The sequence below is a fragment of the Erinaceus europaeus genome, chromosome 13 (assembly GCF_950295315.1).
Source record: "Erinaceus europaeus chromosome 13, mEriEur2.1, whole genome shotgun sequence".
In the NCBI taxonomy this organism is placed as follows: Eukaryota; Metazoa; Chordata; class Mammalia; order Eulipotyphla; family Erinaceidae; genus Erinaceus; species Erinaceus europaeus.
Window position 1 is genome coordinate 66,124,409 of NC_080174.1, and position 24,032 is coordinate 66,148,440.

The 24,032-nt window shown below is 41.2% G+C and overlaps 1 protein-coding gene across 6 annotated transcripts in view; it reads right to left on the reverse strand.

Annotated features, from left to right (window-relative positions):
* NFYC (nuclear transcription factor Y subunit gamma) overlaps positions 1-24,032 on the reverse strand; it is an 86,631-nt gene that overhangs the window by 12,017 nt on the left and 50,582 nt on the right. For all 6 annotated transcript variants that reach the window (XM_060206139.1, XM_060206137.1, XM_060206138.1 and 3 more), the window contains exons 2-6: positions 22,255-22,367; positions 18,369-18,440; positions 16,273-16,386; positions 8,557-8,652; positions 2,867-3,040 (exon numbers count right to left, since the gene is read on the reverse strand). In XM_060206139.1, the coding sequence (XP_060062122.1) occupies positions 2,867-3,040; positions 8,557-8,652; positions 16,273-16,386; positions 18,369-18,440; positions 22,255-22,359 (561 nt within the window). In that variant the 5' untranslated portion in view covers positions 22,360-22,367. The remainder of the gene's footprint in view (positions 1-2,866; positions 3,041-8,556; positions 8,653-16,272; positions 16,387-18,368; positions 18,441-22,254; positions 22,368-24,032) is intronic.

Below are 24,032 nucleotides of genomic sequence, written 5' to 3' on the forward strand. Positions count from 1 at the left end.
GTTAGAAAAAAAAAAAAAGAAAGAAATAGCCATTCCTATATTACTACAGGATAATGAAACAACATCTGGGAAATGCTGGGAGGGACCAACTTCACCATCCTCATAAACCTTACTAACTCCAGGCTGAGCAACTCTGGTTTGGCAGAGAACAGGCTAGATGAAATTCTTGCTGACTTAAAAAATACTGCCTACTCATCACTGTACTATATCAATTCAATTTTCCCAAGAGGATTCCCCAGATATATACAAGTCATTTCAGGAAAACGAGGGCTTGTGTTAGCATGGCAGCTGTCAAATAATGTTGGTGTGCCCTGCTGTCAGGGCACAACAGCCACAAACTCCTTAGGGTGATCAGCCAATCAGAACCAGCCCTTGGCAAACTCCCTTGAAGTTTACTCTGTAAAGGAATAAAGCCTTTGGCAGGTAAGCTCTCACCACTGCAGGAGCACAAGTTTTAGCCAAAGAAGGTCCCTTAGGCATCACAGCGCAGTGAATACCTTGAGGTGGGGGCTGGGGGAAATCACTGAACAGCTCCTACCTAACACAGTGTTTGTCAAAGAAAAAGCACTCAATGATTATATCATGAGGATTTAAAAAAAAGCAGGAACTAAATCCTAAAAAAATTAAGTTTACCTCTGCCTCTACTTTTTGTTATAGGTAAGCCCCACTCCTTACAACAGAATCTACAGATTCTGTAGAATTTGCCCTGTGCCTGCCTGCCTGCCTGCCTGCCTTTGAGATGTGCCCTCCCTGTCCCCACACTGACTGTGCCTTCCCATCACTCCTCATGCTGTTCCTCACCTCCAAGCCCTTGTTTATGCTGTGCACCCAACTGGAAATATCCTCCCCCTGTTTATATGATTGATTCCCACTGTTTAACCTAAGACTGTATCCTATCATCCCCTTCAAAGAGTTCTCTGTGATAGTTCTACCACCTCCCTCACATCTTTGTTAAGGCCCCCCCAATTTTTTTTTTTTTTAGAGAGAGAGAGGGGAGGAGAGATGGGGGGAGGGAGCGCACTTGTTTGTACAGAGCTAGTTCTGTCATTTGTGGGACTGGAGAGTAAACTCAGGGCCTATGCATGTAAGGCATGTGCTTTACCACTGAAATGCCTCAGCAGCCCCGCTAGGTATCTCTCTTTGCAGGCACTCCATAATACCTACTACAGGATGTGTGTGTCTTTTACTGCAAGCAGTTAATTTCACCTTTTAACTTGACTGTGTTGGTTACTATTATTATCATTATTATGATAAGATGAGACATCAGGCACAATTTCATCACTTCTGGGTCACTTTTTTTTATTCAGAGAAAGAGATGGAAAGAGGAGAGATATTTCAGCATCAGAGCTGCCTCTAATGCCAGGAGACTTCTATATGGTGCTGAGACTCAAACCTGGGCTATGAGCAAGGAAAGATAGGTGCCCTGCCACTGAACTATTCCTCTGACCCATGCTTTAAACTCTTTTTTCCTTTTCTTTATTGGGGGTTTAATGGTTTACAGTAGACTGTAAAATATAGTTGGTACACCCTGATGTGTGACTATAACCACCCCCACCAACATGCATGTGGTGGTATAATCTTTAAGTAGTCCCCACTAGATTATGAATTCTTGAAAACAGGAATTGTTGGGTCTGGAGATAGTTCATTGGTAGAATGCAAACTTTAGCATGTGTGAGGACAAGGGTTCGAGCCCCCAGTTACCACAAAGGAGCACCTGCAGGGGGAGGCTTCCTAAGTACCGGGGTGGTGTTGCAATGCCTATCCTTCAGTCTGTTTCTCACAAGGGTAGAGAGTCTACCAGTACAAAGCAATCATGTAGGTATGAAGCCCCAGCAATAACCCTGGTGGCAAAAAAAAAAGGGGGGGTGGAACTTCATGCTTGTGTCCCTAACATACAACATATAACTTTACACAAAATGTCCAATGTTTTTGGTGAACAAAATGACAAAACTTGGAAATTTGGATTCAGAGTTCTCTGTAGGTGCTCAAGAGCCCCCAAGAAATATAGATGTTATTACTCTCACAATATAATAGTGGGAAGAAAGTCTTCTGATTACTATTTTAAAAAGAGAGGACAGAAATATTGGGAAAAAAGGGAAGAAAGATGTGCCAGCTGGCAGTGATACTGGATTCCCCCTCCCCCCAAAACAGGCATAAATTTCAGGGCCAGGTGATGGCCCACCTGGTTAAGAGCTCACATTAAAGTGTGCAAGGACCCAGGTTCAAGCTTCATGAGTGGTGAAACAGGGTTACAGGTGTCTGTCTCTCTCCCCCCTTCCTCTCTCAATTTCTATCTCTATCCAGCAATAAATAAAATATATATTTTTAAAAAAGGCATAGGGGTGAGGGTATAGCACAATGGTTATGCAAAGAGACTTTCATGCCTGAGGCTCTCAAGTCCCAGGTTCAATCCCCCACACCACCATAAGCCAAAGCTGAGCAGTGCTCTGGTAAAAAAAATTAAATAAATAAAAGGCATAAATGTCAGGTCCAGTGTAAACACAGACAGCAGACGTGGAAGTGCAATGAAAATACCTTCAAAAGTCGCCACTACTGTTCATGAGGGTATTATCGAGATTCCATGCCTTCTAAAGTTACTTAGCTCTCAGGGATCTTTGAGAACATCTTTTTCATTGCAGTACTTCTTTCACTTGACCCATTAAGGAACCAGGTCTCAGGGAGACCAGGGAAACACGTCACCTCAGTGGCTAAATCTGGGGAAAAGGTCCTGGTTCCCAGACTTTAAAATTAGTGCTCTATACTGATCTGACTACCTCTCTGTCTTAGTCCGACTTCTGTCTGATCAAATCTAAAAGGTGCTGCTGTCTCGTCAAGCAGATGCAGGCACCCTCCACGGCTCACAGACCTGGCCTTGCTGAGGTTGCGCGATGATGATCTGCCCAGGCTGGATGGTGGTTGTGGAGCTGGTGGTCTGCTGGCCTTGCTGCTGCCCCTGAACTTGGACAGCAGCAGGCTGCTGAGCCAGCGTGAAGTAGTACTGGACAGGCTCGGCAGGAGTCACAGACTGGCGCACCTCCTCCTGTGGGGTAGAAGGAGAGGCAGGTAAGAGGAAAAGAACCGACTCAGCAGCCGCCACAGTGAATTTCCATTCTTCCCCCAAACGGGCTCAGTGCAGTTGCTTGCTGAATGCTGAGCTCTCCACATTTGAAGCCAAGGCAAAGTGGAATTCGAAGAGACCAGTTGTGCTAAATCAAACTAAAAATAACAAATTCCATAGGCTTCACAAAACATACAGCCAATTTTCTGAAGTAGAGTAATCACCCATTGCGTGATGCGTTGCAAATGGGCAAATAATTACCTTAACTAAAAACCACACACCAGTAGTGCTTGTCAGTAAATGCTGTCAAGGTCTGTGATCAGTGGTAATTTCAAGCACAGTAAGATGCTACCCAAACTACATGCTCACAAGCTGGCTCCCTAACAGGCAGCACCAGCCTTGGTTTCTTCTTGCCACCACAGGAAGAACAGAGCAAAAGAAGAAGAAACTACTTCCTGAGTTGGAATTTTGGACTCTTATGCCAGGATCAAGAGCAGTGACAAATGTCCAGCTTTTCACAGCATAGTGAGAGCTCATCTGCAGATGAGCTACCTCTACCCAGTGTCATATCTGGTTCTGATTGTACTTAACCCCAGAAGCACAACCCAGGGGGCCTGAGGAACAGCTCGCTGCTGGGGTGCTGCCTTGCCTGACTAGAGGTCACATTCTCTTCAATCTGTAGGTGGAGACCGTTTCTTCTTCAGCTGACGTTTTCCATGGCAGAAGGAGTAAACAACCCTCTCCCAGCCACCTTGAGCTCACAGCTGAGAGTGTAGGATGTTTACACACACTACGGCATGGTTAGTCTGAGGGTCCGGGGTTGGTCAGCCCCTGACCACTGACACAGAGATCGGCGTCTGCTCCGGAGAGTGCAGTGACACACGTTCCCCTGCCTAGGACAACAGAAACAGAAATATACAACCACTTGGGCTGACTGAACAAAAATAGTAGCTAAATTTATCCTCTTGTTCTGGGCTAAGTTTACTAGGTTCAAGAAGAGAAAAAGATACCTATCAAGGTACAGAGACCCAAATAGACTGCCTCCAAGGTCCCCAAAAGGACATTTACTAAGTTGGTATTGACCCTCCCCACCCCCAATAGGCTAAGTGTTCCAATCTTTGCTTTCACAGTTCTTAGTACATTTTCTTGTACTTGCTTGTCAAGCTCACTACCTTCCCTGCTATAATGGAAGCCCTATGAGGGCAAATTCTAGGTCTCTCTTACTACCCAGTCTCTACCATTCATTTCCTGGTAGGAACTCATAAGTATTCACTGAATAATGGATGGATTTAGTTAGGCATATAGTCAGAGGTAGGAAAGTTTTTTTTTTTTTTTTTAATTCAAATTGATAGTATGACAAAGTCCTTTAAAGTCAATGGCTGTTACCAATGTGAGTCACTAGGGCTGGCGAGATGGTTTATCTGGATAGTGCACCTGCTTTATCATGTTCATGAACCAAGTTCAAGCCCAACTCTCAACACAGTGGAGGGAATTTTAGTGATGTGGTATCTTTTTCTTTTTCTAAAGAATTTATTTATTTATTCATGAGAAAGATAGGAATGAAGGAAAGAACCAGACATCACTCTGGTACATGTGTTGCTGGGGATTGAACTCAGGACCTCATGGTTGAGAATCCAGTGCTTTATCCACTGTGCCACGTGCCTGACTACAGTGGAATCTTTTTCTATCTTCCTCTCTAAGTGAAAAAGTCAGCCTGAGGTGGTCAAGCCCTAGAAACTTTGGTGTGTGTGTGTGTGGGGGGGGGGGGGTGTCCTCTAAACTCTCCTTAACTAACCCTCTAGGATTTTGTGACCATAGTACACAGAGAAGTCATGTATCCTATAGAACAGGATTCTGGTATTCTCTTGCTTGCCTGGTGGCCAGACAAAGACTTTCTCTGGTGGTTTCTCTGTCGAAGAAACAAGTTTCTCTGGTGGTCATCCATTCAATCTAAGTGAACACTTGTAATGTTCTCATGTAGTCATCAAACATGATCCAGCTATCTAAACCGCAGTGTTCTGTACTTTATACTAACTGGTTTTTGTGTTGCTGTTTTATGGTTGTCACTGGGGCTTCACTGCTCCAACCTGACATTTTGCAGATAGGAAGGCAGAGAAAACAACAGCACAGCACCAGACTTTTCCTCAGTGCTGTAGTGACGGGGCTCAAACCTGGGTTGTACCCATGACAAAGAAAGCATATAATTTAAGTAAGCTAACTTGCCAGCCTCAGACTAAATGTTTTTAATTCTGACTACTGTGATTGCATTTAAGAAGGAAAATTTTAAAAAGGAGCCCTTCTGTTAACTTCATCTAGGACTCAGTTCCAGAATAGCACAGCAGTGATAATGTCACCTCCATGTGAACTCCAACTTCTTGTCTAAAAAAGGTAGCTTGTCGACTAGATCTTGGCTGTGACAAATAATCTCCTTCACCAGGAAATGGGTCAGCTGTTCCTTTTGGAGCTCCTCAAATGGATTCTACGTTTGTTTTCCACATAAAATTCCCTTCCACTACCTTTCATTAAAATAAATAAATAAATAGATAGATAAATAAAAATCACTAACGTCCAGGTTTTACTTGGGAAAGCTCTTGGGTGATGAAAGGGTGTAGAACTGGGGCCCCGAGTAGCAATTTGTAGGAAGTCAAGCAGTAAGGTAACACTAATATCCCCCAGCCCTCACCTGACCTGTGTTCTCAGGGTCATTATCTCTGACAGAAAGTGCAATGTTTAATATGCAAGACACTTCTTTCAGAAGTTAAAATACAAGGGTTTTTTCTATGTTCCTACTGTACCCTCTGAAATTGCTTCTGAACTAGTTAATGTCTAGGACACTGTAAATAGCAGCAGAGGGGCCCAGGCTTATGTTGTCAGGACAAGACATCTGTGTTCTTTTTTTTTTCTTCTTCTTTTTAAGATTTTTATTTATCTATTAATAAGAAAGATAGGAAAGAGAAAGAACCAGACATCACTCTGGTACATGTGATGCCAAGGGTTGAACTCAGGACCCTATGCTTGAGAGTCCAATGCTTTATCCACTGTGACATCTTCTGGATCATAGGCATGTGTGTTCTTAAAGGAAGACATATGGAAGGACAATCTAAAGTTCATCTGCATTATGAATTCTCATTATTCTGATAATGGAGGTCAAGCTAGCAAGGAAATGATTATGTTTGGTTTAAAGAAATGGGTGAAAAGAAAATGACATTTCAATGGGCAGGAACTTTCAACTCATAGCTTTAGTAGGGTAGAAGTCAGGCCTCAATTACTTTCTGCTTTTGAAAAGTTTTTACTTGCTTTCCTGATGAACAAGAGGAATTCTCAAGCATCTCTGAGAAGTCACGGGTCTTAAATCTATAATTTAACATTTCTGATTGCTCCTTCCTCTAGCAATGAGACATTCATTACCCCAAGTATTAGAACAATATCTGAGTAACCGGATCAATTCAGTTTAGCAGTGGCCTCTCCAGTCAGGTGACTGACTTGGAAATTTTTCAGGAACAGAGATTGCCAATGCTGGAGAATCAGTAGCATCACATACTAGGGTCCTCATTACAGTGTTGTGATGTTAGTACCAGACTGGAAAAAAGCATATTTGCTTCAGTAGTGAGAGTGAAATGCTACTTCCTTCAGAAAGGTGAGTTCTAGAGAGTAGGCACTTTTAAAGGACTTAAGGAGGTGCCAGCCAATGTGAAGCTGGGGAAAACTTCATGTCTACAGAGGATTAAAAGTGCTATCTTGGAATTTCAGGCTGGCTTTTGGCGATCTCAACCTTTCAAAGGTCAGGCAGCAGCTGTCCCAAATAGGATGCCAAGCAATGACTTGAACACTTACAAAGAACTAAATCCCGACAGTAAGGAGCTGTTTTAGCTAGACATACTTTAAAATAAGACGGATCATAGGGTTTTTCACCCAGGTTAGGGTGGAACAAGGAGCTGACATCCTGACAAGTCAAGCACAGAGAACAATGAAGAGAGGGACAGGACACAATCCTTCCCTCGTACTAGCTGGGCTAGCGGGTAGCCCTTAGAGAATACACAGGAGTTAGCACAATGAGCACAAGCAAGATCTGATTCTGTCAGAACTTTACCACCTGGTTTTGAAAGTGGGCTTCTGAAATAAATTCTAACAAGGAGAGGATGTGTGCGGTATCATTTATTTTGAAGGAAGAGAAGCAGTCTCGTGTTCTTGCAGTGACTTCTCAGAGAAGAGGAAAGCACCCAAGGAAAGAATTTGAGCTTGTGGGCACAAACCTGGAAAGTTTCAAAGGCGATCAACAGCAGGGGACGACCGTGGCAGCCTGCCGCTGTAAACATCCGACTGAAAGCTTCTCTGAACACCTTACAGCTTCCAGTCAAGGATGTTTACAGTAGCAAAGACTGCCCAGAAAGAATGGAGTCGCAGTGAGGCACTCTGCTCTGATAAGGAGGTGACAGAGGGCTCGCTAATCCAAAGACCTCCAGGCAAGGCCAGGATCACAAAGCCCTTTAAGATGCCTCCTTCCTGACTTCCTGACTGGCTGTTAATATGACACAGCATGGGAGAATGATTGTCACTGAATGATTCTGTTTCTAAACATAATATACTATGGACTAATTTGTTAATAAATAAGAATTGATTAACAATATAAGGCAGAACGAGGCAGTTTTGTTTCTGCCAGACTGTCCCACTATTCTCCAAGTGTCTCTACCACACCTAGTGAGTCATATAATCTGCATGCCTAAAACAATGGGCTGTACAAGACAGGGGTCTATTACAGTTGCAATTAAGAGCTCTATGCATCCAAAGTATTGAAAAAATAATTGGTGTGACCTTTGGATAGGAGCAGGCAGAAGAGAGGGAAAACAGATCTTCACATTCATTCTCATGGCTGCTTAGCAAATGGCTTAAGTGGTAGTTCTCAGATTCAGTTGCACACTAAAAGCATCTAAAAGTACTGATGCCTGTGCCTCCCCCTCAAAAATTCTGATTCAGCTATAGTATGAGATAGAGCTTAGGCAATGGCATTTTAAAAACCCTAATAGGTAATACTTGTGCAGCTAGCAAACTTTATAGAGAACCACTATAGAAAAATTTAAAGTAAAAGAAAACGACAGTCCATTCACTTCCAACACCACTAGCACACAAAGAAGCTACTTCTTGACTATGTAAATTCTGTAGCTCCTTGGGAATGTTCTTCCATTCCAGCGATGAGCAACTCTGACACACTTCCTAGGCTACCTTAACATAAGCTTCACTTCACTGTTTTAAACTAAATTTTTGAATTTTATTTTGTCTATTTTTACTGAAATACCACCTCAGAGGCACTGAGTTAAAAGTATCCATAAATGAGAACAGGAGATGTTAGGATGGAACTGGTCTAGATACGGAGAAGCAAAAGAAACAGCAAATGATTTGAGCTGTTTCTGATGAATGAATCAGAATGACTGAATAAGGAGCATATCTGACACCAGAATGCAAGGTGCCCTACAGTCGGCAGTAAGATATTTCCAGCTTACCTGACGCTTTGGAGGCTTCAATTCATCTCTTGGAACAATATCGATGAGAAAATCAAACTGATCAAATTTTGTGATTGCCATGGCAATATCATTCCTCTGTAATAAAAGTAAAGCAGAGTAGAAAAATTAGCTCAAGTAGAAGCCACTTAGCTTTTTACCCTCCAAGTTACAAATAAAACTATAACTTCTGAATATATAAAGAACTTGCAAATCTCAACAACAAGACAGCAAATAACCCCATCCAAAAATGGGGGGAGGCTATGGACAGAATATTCACCACAGAAGAGATCCAAAAGGCCGAGAAACAATGTAAAAATGCTCCAAGTCTCTGTCAGAGAAATGCAAATAAAGACAACAACGAGATACCACTTCACTCCTGTGAGAATGTCATACATCAGAAAAGGTATCAGTAGCAAATGCTGGAATGCAAATAAAGACAACAACGAGATACCACTTCACTCCTGTGAGAATGTCATACATCAGAAAAGGTAACAGTAGCAAATGCTGGAGAGGGCGTGGGGTCAAAGGAACCCTCCTACACTGCTGGTGGGAATGTCAATTGGTCCAACCTCTGTGGAGAACAGTCTGGAGAACTCTCAGAAGGCTAGAAATGGACCTACCCTATGACCCTGCAATTCCTCTCCTGGGGATAGATCCTAAGGAACCCAACACACCCATCCAAAAAGATCTGTGTACACATATGTTCTTGGCAGCACAATTTGTAATAGCCAAAACCTGAAAGCAACCCAGGTGTCCAACAACAGATGAGTGGCTGAGCAAGTTGTGGTGTGTGTACACACACACACACACACACACACACACACACACACACACACACACACACATAATGGAATACTACTCATCTATAAAAAATGGTGACTTTTTCAGCTGATCTTGGATGGACTTTGAAAAAATTCATGTTAAGCGAAATAAGTCAGAAACAGCAGGATGAATATGGGATGATCTCACTCTCAGGCAGAAGTTGAAAAACAAGATCAGAAAATAAAAGTAGAACCTGAACTGGAATTGGCCTATTGCACCAAAGTAAAAGACTCTGGGGTGGGTGGGGGGGAGAATACAGGTCCAAGAAGGATGACAGAGGACCTAGTAGGGGTTGTATTGTTAAATGGCAAACTGGGAAATGTTATGCATGTATAAACTATTGTATTTACTGTGGAATGTAAAACATTAATCCCCCAATAAAGAAATTAAAAAAAAACAAACTATGACTTCTAAGCCAAACCGAATACCCATGACCAATCTAGAGCTGAAATTAGCAAATCCAGACTTCTCAACTTCAAGTAATCAATGGCCAAAGAAATAACTCAAGTGGCAGAATTCAAGACTTGCACAACTGAGGCTCCTGGTTTGATCTCTGGCAACAAAATTGCCAGCTGGAGTAGTACTTGGCTTTTCAATATGAAATTTAAAAATAAATAAATAAAAGGGTGGCAGACTTGGGAGGATAGTTCACCCAGGAAAATGTGTATCTTCCATATGTGAGATCCTGTGTTCAAGACTCAGAACCATGAGAGCATCACAGGTTTTATGTTCTATGGATGGTGAAATGGTGCTGTGGTGATTCTCCTTCTCTTATCTAAAATAGAAAGGGGGGGGGGGGGCGCGGGCTGTAGTGTACGAGTTAAACCCACATAGTACAAAGCACAAGGATCTGTGCAAGGGTCCCTGTTGAAGCCCCCCAACTCCCCACCTGTAGGGAGTTTGCTTCACAAGTGGTGAAGCAGGTCTACAGGTGTCTATCTTTCTCCCCACCTTCCCCCCATCACTCTTAATTTCTCTTTGTCCTATCCAAAAAAAAATTTAAAAAATAGCCATAGGAGCAGTAGATTCATAGTGCAGGCCCCAAGCCCTAGTGATAACCCTGGAGGCAATAAATAAATAAAACAGAAAGAAAAAGTTGACCCAGTGGTAACATAACACAAATAGAAAGCCCCAGCAAAACAAACAGACAGACAGACACACACACACACACACACCATCACCACCACCAAAAATCCTTCAAATTATCAGGCTTGATGGAAAGAAGTCAGCAACAACAAAAAAAGAGACAGACAGACAGACAGACATATACCTCATGCTCTGCAAACCAAAGGTTTAAGCCTTGAACTGCTACTTTGGTAGAGGGATTCTGCCATAAGGTCCACCCCACAATTGTTGAATTATCATTCTTCCACTAAAACAAATTTGTTTTTGGTGTAGTGTTACGGAATGAACCCAGGATCCCACATGCTGAGAGCTGTTTTCACTGGCCCAATTTTTATTCTGTATTTCTAGAAAAAGCAAAAAGAAGAGAGAGGAAGAACTAGAGAGGGAGAAATAGTTAAGACCAATCTACCATACATGGAGTTGTGCTATTTATGACTTTTTATTTATTTATTTATTTATTTGATATTTATTCCCATGTGTTGCTGGGAATTAAACCCAAGGCTTCAGTCATGATGATACATGTACTTTACCCTCTGAGTTATCTCTTATTTATAAATCTAACACCTATAACTGACTGAGAAGTTTCCAGTCATTCTCTGACTAGTAAGGTTAGGCTATCCAACTGAAGAAAGAAAGAATGAAAGAAAGAAAGGGGGGGAGAGAGAGAGAGAGAGAAAGGGAGAGAGAGAGAGAAAGGGAGAGAGGAAGGGAGAAACAAAGAGAGAGAAAAAGAGAGAAAGAAGGGAGGGAGGGAAGGAAGGGAAGGAAGGGAAGGAAGGGAGGGAGGGATTACCTGTTAGTAAGAGAAAACAAAAGCATCACTCTGGCATATGAAGTGCCAGAGACTGAATTCAAGACTTCATGCTTTAAGTCTAGCCCTCTACTGCTATCCCACTACCAAGGCTGCTTCTTCAATTTTAAAACACCTTTTCAGGTCTTTAAAAATATTTTGGGTGGAGGGTAGATAGCATAATGGTTATGCAAATAGACTCTGATGCCTGAGGCTCTAAAGTCCCAGGTTCAACCCCCTGCACCACCATAAGCCAGAACTGAACAGTGTTCTGATTAAAAAAAAAAATTAAAAAAAAAAAAAGAGGGGCTGGGTGGTAGTGCAGAGGGTTAAGTGCACATGGTGCAAAGCCCAAGGACCAGTGTAAGGACCAGTGTAAGGGAGCCCCTGGCTCCCCACTCGAGAGAGAGAGAGAGAGAGAGAGAGAGAGAGAGGGAGAGAGTGTGTGTGTGTGTGTGTGTGTGTGTGTGTGTGTGTGTGTGTGTGTGTGTGTGTGTGCGCGTGGTCACTTAACAAGTGGTGAAGCAGGTCTGCAGGTGTCTATCTTTCTCTGCCCCATCTGTCTTCCTCTCCTCTCTGCCCTATCCAAAAACAACAGCAATGGCAACAATAACAATAAATACAACAACATGGGCAACAAAATGGGGGGAGGGGTGGCCTCCAGGAGCAGTGGATTCATAGTGTAGGCACTGAACCCCAGCAATAACCTGAGAGGCAAAAAAATTTAAAAAAAAATTAGGGAGCCAAGTGGCACACATAACGCACAAGGATCTGGGTTCAAGCCCCCTGTCCCCACCAGTGGGGGAGGGGGGGAAGCAGTGCTGCAGGTGTCTCTCTCCTTCACTATCTCTCCCTTCCTCTCAATTTCCAGCTGTCTATTAGATAAAGACATATTTAAAAAATAATATTTTACCTCTTTGGCTTATAATTAAATAAAATATATTTTGAGCCCCTTAGCTGAAATTCTAGATAATTAACATTTGCAAACATTTTCTAGTTACCGGCTCTATAACATGTGTTTCCATAATGCCACGGTTAATAATATACTGTAGGCTGGGGGGCAGGTGGTGGTGCACCTGGTTGAGTGCACCTATTACAATGCACAAGGACCCAGGTTCAAGCCCGCAGTCCCCACCTGCAAGGGGAAAGCTTTGCGAGTGGTGAAGCAGGGGTGCAGGTGTCTCTTTCCCTCTCTACTATCCCCTTCCCTCTTGATTTCTGGCTGTCTCTATCCAATAGATAACAACAACAAAAAAAATTTAATAACATACTGTAGGCTAAAATAAAGAGTCCGGGGGGTGGGGGTGCGGGAAGTGCATGTTTAAGTATTTAATGGAAAGTAAGTTCTGAAATTCTTTTAAAAATAATTACCTGATAGATAAAGCAATAGACATGGGTATAAACTAAGTAAAATGTTCAGTGACGGGACCTAGGTTAAGAGCATTTTAAGTATTCACTGTAAACTTTGCTTGTGTTTGAAAATTTTGCAATTAAATGTGTATACAGAAAAGATCAACATATTAACAGAGATCTTTAGCAACCTCTACACACTGCATCTTAAGGTGACTCACTAGACAGAATAAGAAGGGATGGAAATTTTCTGCTTTTTCTGTGATGGCCCCAAGACACTGAAATACAAAACTCTAGTCCATCCTTCTTGCCAACCACCAACTTGATAATAAACCCTCCCAACTGAAGCAGGACACATCTTAAGAGTGCCAGGGCTCATTTAAGATCAGCACACTATAGTATCACATTCTTGGTGATGTCATCTACTAACGTTATCTAACTTACCTAGCTCCTCTATGGATAAAATGAAGGGGGAAAAGAAAAATAAAGAAAACTCCAAACACACACCAAAGCATTTATATAGTACTTTAGAAATATTATTCTATTTAAATTGGTATTTTTAACACTTTAAGATTTTTAAAAATGTTTTGTTTATTTATTCCTTTTGTTGCCCTTGGTGTTTTTTTTAATTGTTGTAGTTATTATTGATGTCATCAATGTTGGATAGGACAGAAAGAAATGGAGAGAGTTGCTCAACAATTTGTTTGGCTTTGTATGTTAACTCTCTTTTCAATCACCAGGTTCCAGATGCCATCAGGATGCTAGCCAGGCTTCCCTGGCTTGAAGACCCCACCAATGTGTCCTGGAGCTCAGCTTCCCCAGAGACCCACCCTACTAGGGAAAGAGAGAGGCAGACTGGGAGTATGGACCGACCAGTCAACACCCATGTTCAGCGGGGAAGCAATTACAGAAGCCAGACCTTCCACCTTCTGCAACCCACAATGACCCTGGGTCCATGCTCCCAGAGGGATAGAGAATGGGAAAGCTATCAGGGGTGGGGGTGGGATATGGAGATTGGGTGGTGGGAATTGTGTGGAGTTGTACCCCTCCTACCCTATGGTTTTGTTAATTAATCCTTTCTTAAATAAAAAAAATTTTAAAAAAAGATACAAAGAATAGGAAAACAGAAAAAAGAAAAAAAAAAAGAAATGGAGAGAGGAGGGAAAGAGAGGGGGAGAGAAAGACAGAAACCTGCAGACCTGCTTCACCGCCTGTGAAGCAATGCCCCTGTAGGTGGGGAGCCGGGGGCTCGAACCAGGATCCTTATGCCAGCCCTTGTGCTCTGCACCATGTGCTTAACCCGCTGTGCTACCGCCGGACTCCCACTTTATAAGATTTATTTATGGGGGTGCAGAGGGAACACCAGAGCATCACTCTGGATATAGGGTGCATGGGGTCGAACTCAAGACCACACACTTGAGAGTCCAGTGTTCTAGCAGCTATTTTACATTCTGGGCTGCAATATATCTTGTCTCCCTCCCCACCCCCAGGCCCCCTTAATCTCTCTCTGACACAGACAGAAATTGAGAAGGGGAGGGGATGGTTAATAGGGAAACACTTGCAGCCCAGCTTCACTACTCCTGAAGTTTCCCCTCTACAGGTAGGGGCCAGGAGCCTGACCTTATTTTATCTTTTGTTTTTTAAAATATTTTTATTTATTTTATTACTGGACAGAGACAAAGAAATAGAGAGGGGAGGAGGTGACAGGAAGACAGAGACACCTGCAGCTCTGTTTCACTATTTGTGAAGCTTCCTTCCTGCAGGTGGAGACCAGGACTTGAACCTAGAACCTTGTACACTGTAATATGTGCACTTAACCAGGTGTGCCACTGCCTGGTCCCCTTATTTTGCCCACCCCCCCCCTTTTTGCCTCCAGAGTTATCTCTGGGGCTTGGTGCCTACACTACGAATCCATAGCTCCTGGTGACCAGCTTTTTTTTTTTTTCTTCCCGTTGCTGTTGTTGTTAAGATAGGGCAGAGAGAAATCAAGAGATGGGAAGACAGAGAGGGGAAGAGAAAGACAGACACCTGCAGACCTGCTTCACCTCTTGTGAAGCAACCCCCCTGCAGGTGGGGAGCTGGGGGGTTCGAACTGAGATCCTTGCACCAGTCCCTGTGCTTTGCACTATGTGCACTTAACCTGGTATGCTACTGCTCAATCCCATTTTGCCTTTTTAAATGCTAACTTTACTCCACGTTTTGGGTATATACCTAGAAGTCAAATAGTTGGATCATAGAAGTTTCACTAGAAAATGTCAAATAATTTTCTGAGACATTTACATTCTGACTAGCATTAATTCCACTTTCTCCATTGATATTTCATACTAGCTCCCTCCCCCCTCAAATGCAGCACAGGAAAATGAACCCAGGTTTCACATATGTACAACACTGCTGAGGTCTAACTTTTTTTTTCTTTTGTAAGAGTAGGACACCACAGCACAGTAGATGCTCACCATTCCTAACTCCCAGTACTGCCCATGGTGCTCCCATGCTATGTTGGGGATTGAAACCAGGGCCTCAGAATGCAAAAGCAGCAGCTCTAAAAAGCAGAGCTGTATCCTGGCCTTGCCAGTCTTTTTCATGTTTTCCCCATTCTAGTGGGTATAAACCAGTATCTCTTGTGCTTTTAATCTTTTAATATTTAATTTTATTATTCAATTTATTATTTAATTTATTTATTGTTAACCAGGCACTGCTAACCTGTGGCTTATGGTGGTACAGGGGACTGAACCTAGGGTTTCAGAGCCTGAGGCATGAGAGTGCTTGCATAACCATTATGTTATCTCCCTGTCCTGCCCATTTTATTTTTAATCTGATCCAATTTTGAGAAGGTAGCTTTAACTAGACTTCTCTTATAGTCAGACTCTTGTCAAGACAATGTTTAGCTGCACTAGAGTATCTGTTTTGTGTATTAACCCCAAGAATCTCAGGACATTATAAGCATTCAAGAAATATTTAGAATAAATGAATAAACACATATTTTCAAGTTTAAAGATATAAAAAGAACAAGAGGAGAAAGTAATCTGCTTTCTTGGCTGCCACTGTCAAGCTATTTTCAGACAGAATCACTATTCTGTATCTGTTAGACCCTCCTTATCTGGGAGACCTTCCCTAGAGAGCTGTGACCTGAGTGGTATGGGGAGGGGAGGTCTCTAGACCAAGGTGGTCTTCATACAATCTAATGTTAATTTGCTTGGGGGGGAAGTACCTAGGAAGGCAGAAAAGAAACAAGAGGCTAAAGACATCAGACAGACTGATTCTTCTTGGGATTATCCTTTCTTGGAGTCTCTCAAGGATTTCTAACCAAAAAGCTGTTTACATCTGGATATAATTATACATTTGTATATAACTAGGTGTCATTTTAGCCTCTGCTTAGTGAAGAAGGCTTATCAAATGAAGAGTTCAGTCACTGAGTTGTGAAAAACAACAAACTAGAAATTAAGATCCTTGGTGGAAAAGTACTTTCTTGACTGAAAGTCATGTCTGTCTCCCAGAGGGAAATGCCAATTACACGTCAGTTTGACAGAAACCCAAGAAACAATTTATCTTTGTTCAAAAATAATGCAAGAGAAGCAGGCAAAGGCAGCTGCTTCAGCTCCCCTATACTCCAAACTTTCCCACAATTTTACCTGTAGAGTTCGTCGCTTGTTATCCTCTGTGTGGATCCAGGCTCGAAGAGTCAGCTCTGTGATAAAAATCTGGGCTGCCTTGGCAAAAAGCACAGGGGCTTCGGCACTGATCATCTGCAACAGACAAAGGCCCTCCTGTCAATCACAAAGTCAAAGCAGTTAGTCTGCTCATGCCTCATGTTCTGACACAGGACTGTGGGGTAGGGATTAGACAATGAAAAGGTAGTAGTTTCAATAGATTCCAAGGTAAAATAAGTCCATGAGCACGGAAAAAGTAAGTAGCAGGTTGAAGAATGGAAGAGGGGAAAATGAATACTTTCTCATCCAACACCTATTATGTCCCTTTCTTACTTTCATACCTGCTTTTCAAAGAAACTGAGGTTTAGGAGAGGTTGAATGATTTGCCTTCAGTCATGAAGACAGTGAAATGACACAGTTTGGGTTCTAACCCAAAGAGAGGCAATGTGAAGAAAGAAAGGGAGGGAGGGAGGGAGGGAGGGAAAGCAGGAGGGGGAAGGGGGAGAATATGAGCTTGAGATTGGATTGACAATGGATTTATGAAAATCTTTCAACCTCCCATCCTTTAGGGCTTTATTAAAGAATACTGCTTCGGCAGTTGGGCAGTAGCACAGCGGGTTAAGCGCACGTGGTGCAAAATGCAAGGACCAGCAAAAGGATCCCAGTTCGAGCCCCTGGCTTCCCACCTACAGGGGAGTCGCTTCACAGGTGGTGAAGCAGGTCTGCAGGTGTCTATTTTTCTCTCCCCTCTGTCTTCCCCTCCTCTCTCCAGTTCTCTCTGTCCTATCCAACAATGACAACAATAATAATAACTACAACAACAATAAAACAAGGGCAACAAAAGGGAAAATTAAAAAAAAAAAGAAAGAAAAGAATACAACTTCCAGTGTTGTTATGAAGTCAAATCAGGTAATACATATGTAACAGCCCCAGCACAGGGCCTGGTACATACTAAGTGCTCAAGGAATGCACTGCTGTGCATATTTCTAAATTCAAATTCTTGGTTAAACAAGGCTCTAAACCCTTGATGAGGTGCAGGATAGAAGTATGGGCAAGAACTCTGAGGTTAAGAAAACAGGAGATAAGAGCTAGAACCTTGGCTTTCTTATTTTGAGTGAGCCAGTTAACCATTTTATGTCCCTCTCCAGAGCTATGAAATGGAACTACCAATTCTCATCCTATTTAACCTAATAGGGCCACCATAAGAATAAAATGAAATAGGAAAATTGCAGTGACCTGTTTTCTATACAAATACAAGCTTGTCACTGGTTTTGAGTGGCATGGAAAGAAGATTACTCTTTTGAGTCACAACTGGAAGATGGACTCCCAGGAATACAAAAAATAACCCTCAGCCACTTGTATCTCCTATCTGAAAAAAAGCCAGACAGGAATGTTGAAGCACCAGAGATGAGGAGTTCAAAAAGCTACTTTCCAAGTAAGTCCTCTCTTAAGTATAGTTCACATAAAACGAGTCGGATTGAAAAGTTAGAGTAGGTGAAGCAACGTTTTAAAAAATATTTTAAACTTAAAAATATTTTTATTACCTCTATTTATTGGATAGAGATAGCCAGAAATTTAGAGGAAGGGGGAGATAGAGAAGGAAAAAGAGAAAACACCTGTAGCACTGCTTCAGCACTTATGAAGCTTGCCCCCTGCAGGTGGGGGCTTGGGGCTTGAACCCAGGTTCTTGCACATTGCAACATGTGCATTCAACCAGGTGTACCACCACCCAGCCCCTGAATAACATTATTTAACATTACATAGAGAGCTCAGATCAACAAATTAAAAGGCCGCACTAAGATGCTAATGTGGTATTGTCCTATTGATTAAACATGCTTATACTTTATGTTGGAAAGACATTGTGATTCAAGTAAAAAATACTTAGCAGACAAGTACCATATAAAATAGCTCAAATAAATATTCAATTTCAGTTCATTTAACAATATTAGGCAAAAGACAAAAAGTAAGATAGTATTTCCAGTTTTGTTTAGAAAAATTCTGAGCATGAGAGAAATGAGCAAATAATCCACCGATTGTTTTAGCTTTAGTATGAATAATAAAAATGAATGTGAATTCACCTTCACATCTTCATCCAGTTTCATAATCTTCTTAATACGAGCCAGTGGGAGCTCCTGTACTCGAAAATCTTTCTGAAATAAGCAATAAAAGGTGTACAAATGGTGGCGATAACAAGAGAGCACATACAACAGACAAAAAAACAAAACAAACAAACAAAAAACATCCTGACTGGCTCAGTCCCCGTTCAGAAAACAAGGCAAAATGTTATTTCTTCAATGAGGCAAAGAGGAACAGGGCCAAGATCTCAGACATAAGCATAATCACTGAGTTGCTTCCCTGATTCAACTTTTCCCCTTTCTTTAGAATGTTAGAAACAGAGGGCTAATGAGAGAGGGAGTCAGAGATGGGCAGTAGGGAGGAAGAGTGCAAAGCATTACTCCATCATTCATGAAGTTCTCCTTGCTGCTCCCCAGTGGTGTAAGGATAGAACTCAGAGCCTCACACATATGAATGAAGTGGGTGTTTTACTGCTCAGTCCATATCCCTACCCCAAAGAGGTAGAGAATGATTAAAAACAATACAGCTTCAGAATAAAAGTCTTACATTCATGCAGAATTTCAAACCCGAGTTGCATGATGAACTTACAAAACTTGTTTCTTCTTTTTTTTAATATTTTATTTATTAATGAGAAAGATATGAGGAGAGAAAGAGCCAGACATCACTCTGGTGCTTATGCTGTCCGGGACTGAACTCAGGGCCTCTTGCTTGAGAGTCTAATACTTTATCCACTGCACCACCTTCTTTCTGGATCACAAACTTATGATAGTTGCTAACAGAGGTCTTGTGTAAAGTAGTCCAGAAACAATGTGACTACTTGCCAGGATAGTACAAAGGTGCACTATGAGTGTCCCTGTGCCCCATTCCTCAAGCAAGTTCACGCCAGTTTTTAATACACAGATTAACTCAGGTTCAGTCCCCAGCACAACCATAAACCAGACTACCTATCAAAGCATCAAAGATCCTGCCTCTAAAATTGACCTTGAGTTGAGAGTGAATTTATCAGCTCTCTTTTAGGAATATTACTGGCATTTTTTCCCCCTTAACAAACAAGACTGGGCTGGGGTAAACAGCATAACTTTCCTGTGTATAAAATTTAGGAAAGAGCTTTTTGACCAGAATCATTCAATTACTTGCAATTTAAACCCATTTTAAAAAAGATTATTTTATTTTTGATGCTACTGGTATTTAAACACAAACTCAATGATGGATGCAATTCTAGAAATAAAAATCAATTCTGGGTTTCAGAGTTGCAAGGTAGAGAAAGGTGCAAAGAAGGCAGAGATTAGCTAAAATCAGCAAAATCTCTATTGGGACTGGGTGTCAAATGATTGATTCTATAAGTGGTCTGAAATGTGACTCACCAAACTCAATATGCTCACTTGGGAATTTGCATCATCATATTATGGAAAAAGCAGCCATTATCTGAGATGATTTGGTGTAACTAGCATGCACCATGAACTTTCTTTTCCAAGGCCAACAGAAACCTCACCTCCATGCCAAAAGTGGCAATAGTATATTTTGGAAAAATATCACCATTCTTTTCTAAATCCATTTTATGACTACACAAGGAAGAACAACTATTAGGATAAAACATACACCAAGACTTCTAAATTCTCCACACAAACCCAACAAGTTGCTTGGTAGCTACCAATTTCAACATCATTTTTTTATGCTTTCATTTTCCAAATTAGGTATTAATAATTTTTTGTGAAGACTACTAAAACTAACCCTGGAGTTGCAGAGGATTAGAAGTGAAATGCTAAAGATTAACCAGAAGCAGGCAACAGTACAGCTTTTCTATTCTTATTTTCCACCCTACTCTTTCATTTACTCATTCATGCAACTCAACAGCAAATGTATGATGCATACTACTATGTGAAAAATGCCGTTTTTATTTTTGAACAGCTTATGGCTTGATTGTTAGAAACAGTCACATAAAAACACTGAAATCCCCTAGTCTATACTAACATGGGTATGTAAAAGTCTATATGGACAGAAAGGAATAACCAGTTGGCAACGTATGGGTTGGACTTAAGAGTTGCAAAGAAGTGCTGACATTGAATTGTCTAATGGAAGCTAAAAATGTCCGTTAGAAAAGTTATGACGATATTTTCAGAAAGGGGAAAACCATGTATGGATGCATGGGTGGGGACGGACACACACACATACACACACACACACACACACACACACACACACACACACACACACACACGTCTATTTTTAAGTTTCAGAGGAATGACTGAAGTCTAAAGGACAACAACAGCGAAGGGAATGATGGATTGAGGCCAGAACCTAGGGAGATTTAAAACTATGTTAAACCATAGAAACTCATCACTGGTGTTCCTTCTTGTGTGGTATAGTGCACAAAATGATTGATTTAAACAGAAATGCCAAGGAGAATGCTAGGGAATGACAACTTCTGTGGAAGTCTCTCTAGAATGATGGCACATGGCACAAGATGATTACAAGATTTAGCTCTCTCTTGCAAATATGCTCTCATTTAGTTTAGCTATTTAATACAATTTGCACAAGAATGTTCCAAGATGACTAAAAACTGATAAAGACCTATGAACATATTCTTTAACCAAATACAATAGCAAAACAAAAGAAAACAAACAAAAAAAAAATCAAGGATAAAGGATTATGTAATTCTGACCATGGAGAGGTGTAAAATTAAGCAGAATTTTACAAAAAGCTCCCAAACCTTTTCTTTTGTAAGGAACCTTCTCATGATGCCAAAGTCTGAGATGTCAAAGAGGACAGTGTTTAAAAAGTGGCTGATTTTCAGATGTGTATGTGTCAGTATGGTTGACAACAGCCCGGTTGTTTTTTTAAATAATATTTTTCTTATCTTTATTTATTGGATAGAGACAGAGAAATAGAGAGAAGAAGGGAGAGAGACACCTGCAGCCCTTCTTCGCCACTCACGAAGCTTTACCCCTGTGGGTAGGGACCAAGGGCTTGAGCCTAGGACCTCACACATTGTAATATGAATGCTTAACCAGGTGCTCCACCACCTGCAGCCCTCCAGCCCAGTTCTTTATAACCTCATCCTACCTTAACACTTACTAAGTAAGAATTCAGGACAAAGAATTTTGGAGAAAAGACCTCCTTTATTATCAGCATATTGAGGGTTCCCTAAATTGACTGCAATTAAGTGCTCACCTCCTCTTCTTTAGCAGCCGAGCCGTGCAACTGATGTAACATTTAACTTCTCCTGTTGCTGATCCCAGTGACAGAACAGACACATACTGACTTTTTCCTCCTACTATTGTGAATGATAACAGCAAGGTGGCAGTGCAGATTTTCATAGAACACACATGTGTTCCTGACCACAACCAGAGAACCACATTTACAATACCACAATTTAAAACTGCTGAGTCTCAAGAAGTCTGATTTTACTCAATGAGAACTGAGAGTCAAAGACAAGTCAATGGGCTTCAGGCTGTACTAAAGAACCTCTGGAGTTTCAATTATGAGAGATCTTATCTTTTCCAGGTCTCTCACATCAAGGCAGCAGCTCAGCAAATGCAGTGTATGATATGTATGTGTATGCCCCTGGGCTCAATCCTTAGCACTTCATATTATAGCAGTGTTCTGGTCTCTTTCTCAATAACAGATTAACAGTATGATTTAAAAAAAAAAAAGGTTTTGAAGATATAGAAGCCACTATATGCTACATGTTCAAGGAAAACCACTAATATCAAAATAGATAAACATATCAGAAAAAACAGCCCTCACCTACAGCAAATTTCATTTTCCTGTCCAAGAATAAACTATGCTTTTTATAAATGTGTTTGAGATTAGAAATGTTTTAGTTTAAATCCTGGGTATTGACACACAGCTCTTAAACACTTTCAAAAGTTTCTCTTTCTCTCTTACCACTGTTAAATTCCGGATCTCTTCCATAACACGAGGCCAGAAGGACTGTAGGCTTTGCTGGGCATCACTGCTGCTAGTGCCACCAAATCCTCCTTCTGTGGACATTCTGACAACTGAAAACAAACATACACAAGACACATTAGAAATAGTAAGTCAAGACCTTCTGTCCAGATTATTAATATCTTTTCTTATGGATATTTTCACTCATCTGAGAAAGCATATAATGATAAGGTTTTTAGGGCAGGGGAGAAAACATAATGGTATGCAGAAAAGACTTTTAATGCCTAAGACTCCAAGGTCCCAGGTTCAATCCCCAGCATCACCATAAGCCAGAGCTGAACAGTGCTCTGTAATAAATAAATAGATAGATAGATAGATAGATAGATAGATAGATAGATAGATAGATAGATAGATAAAATAAAAGAAAGACAGTAGGAAACTTCACTAGTGGTGAAGCATTGTTGCAAGTGTCTCTCTGTCTCTCTTTCCTATTTTCCCTTCCCCCCTCAATTTCTCTGTCCCGTCCAATAAAAATAAATAAATGAATGTCCTTAACACAAATTTAGCAAAGAGATAAGAAGGAAATTTTTTGCTTGTAACCAGTGTTTACAGTGACTACTAACAGAGCTCCCAACTAGAAATTTGCTAGAAATCCAAACTAAAGTGCTAACGTGAATGAAGGGCTCTGGTGTGTTATATTAGCATGAGGATGCTTGGTTGCCCTATCACTCATGATCCACCACTCATGATGCTTCCTGTGGGTCCTTGTGTGTTGTACAGTGTGTGCTCAAGCAGGTGCGACACCACCCAACCCCTAATGTTCCAGTTCTGCATGGTTTCTCACATTCATACCATAGTTTGCAGTAAAATTCCCAGAGATGAGTAAATTACAGAAATGCAGAAACAAAGTCTTTAAAAACAAGAGCCAAGCTTATTCATTTGTTTTACTCACTGTGGGTTCTTTAGGGTTACCGGTGATTATTATTCCTTTTAATCTCAAACTAATCTGCCTCAAAGGATACAAAAGCACTAAAGCCTAAGCCAATGAGAGAATGGCATAAAGTTTCTGGACTAAAACCTCTTCCCAGTTCTCTTATTACCTGAATTTTGCTGTTTAGTGCAAAGCCAAACAAAGCAGACTATGCCAAAAGCCTTGAAAATAGTTGGGAAACAATTGGGAAATTAAAATTCATGGCATAAAGAGGATCTGAACTTGCATTTCACCATCTGCTTTTTGATGGAGAGATGAACCAAGGACTCCACATTGCCAAAAGATGATATTTCAATGTCTTAAAAGATTTAGAGGGAGGAAGTTTAAAAAAAAAAAAGTATAACTTCAAGTGGCTTATTGCTTATCTTGAAGATACTTATGTTCTAGAAACAGCTTAATTAAACACAAAGAAGGAGAAGCTTAATGATGGCCTGAGAAATTCTATTCTGGGAAATTATTTGAAAGGGATTTTAGCACACCAGTGACAGGATGCTGGTGAAGTGCTATGTGAGTCATTAAGAATTAATTCTAAATGGCTGAAAAAAAAGCCCCAAAGCCAGGTATCACAAACATGTTCCTTTGCAGGTGCCATGTGGAAACAAGCTGAGCAGCTTACTCTCCACCAGCAGAGAGGAACAGAGGCCAGTAAATCTAGATGTTGAAGATGTCTGATCCACTCTGAAATGTTTGCCTGCATTTGTGCTAGAGAGCTCTGATCTTTTTCCGCCAAAGGGAATGATGAAAAGAAAGAAATGGAAGAAAAATACAACCTTCAAACATATCTCAC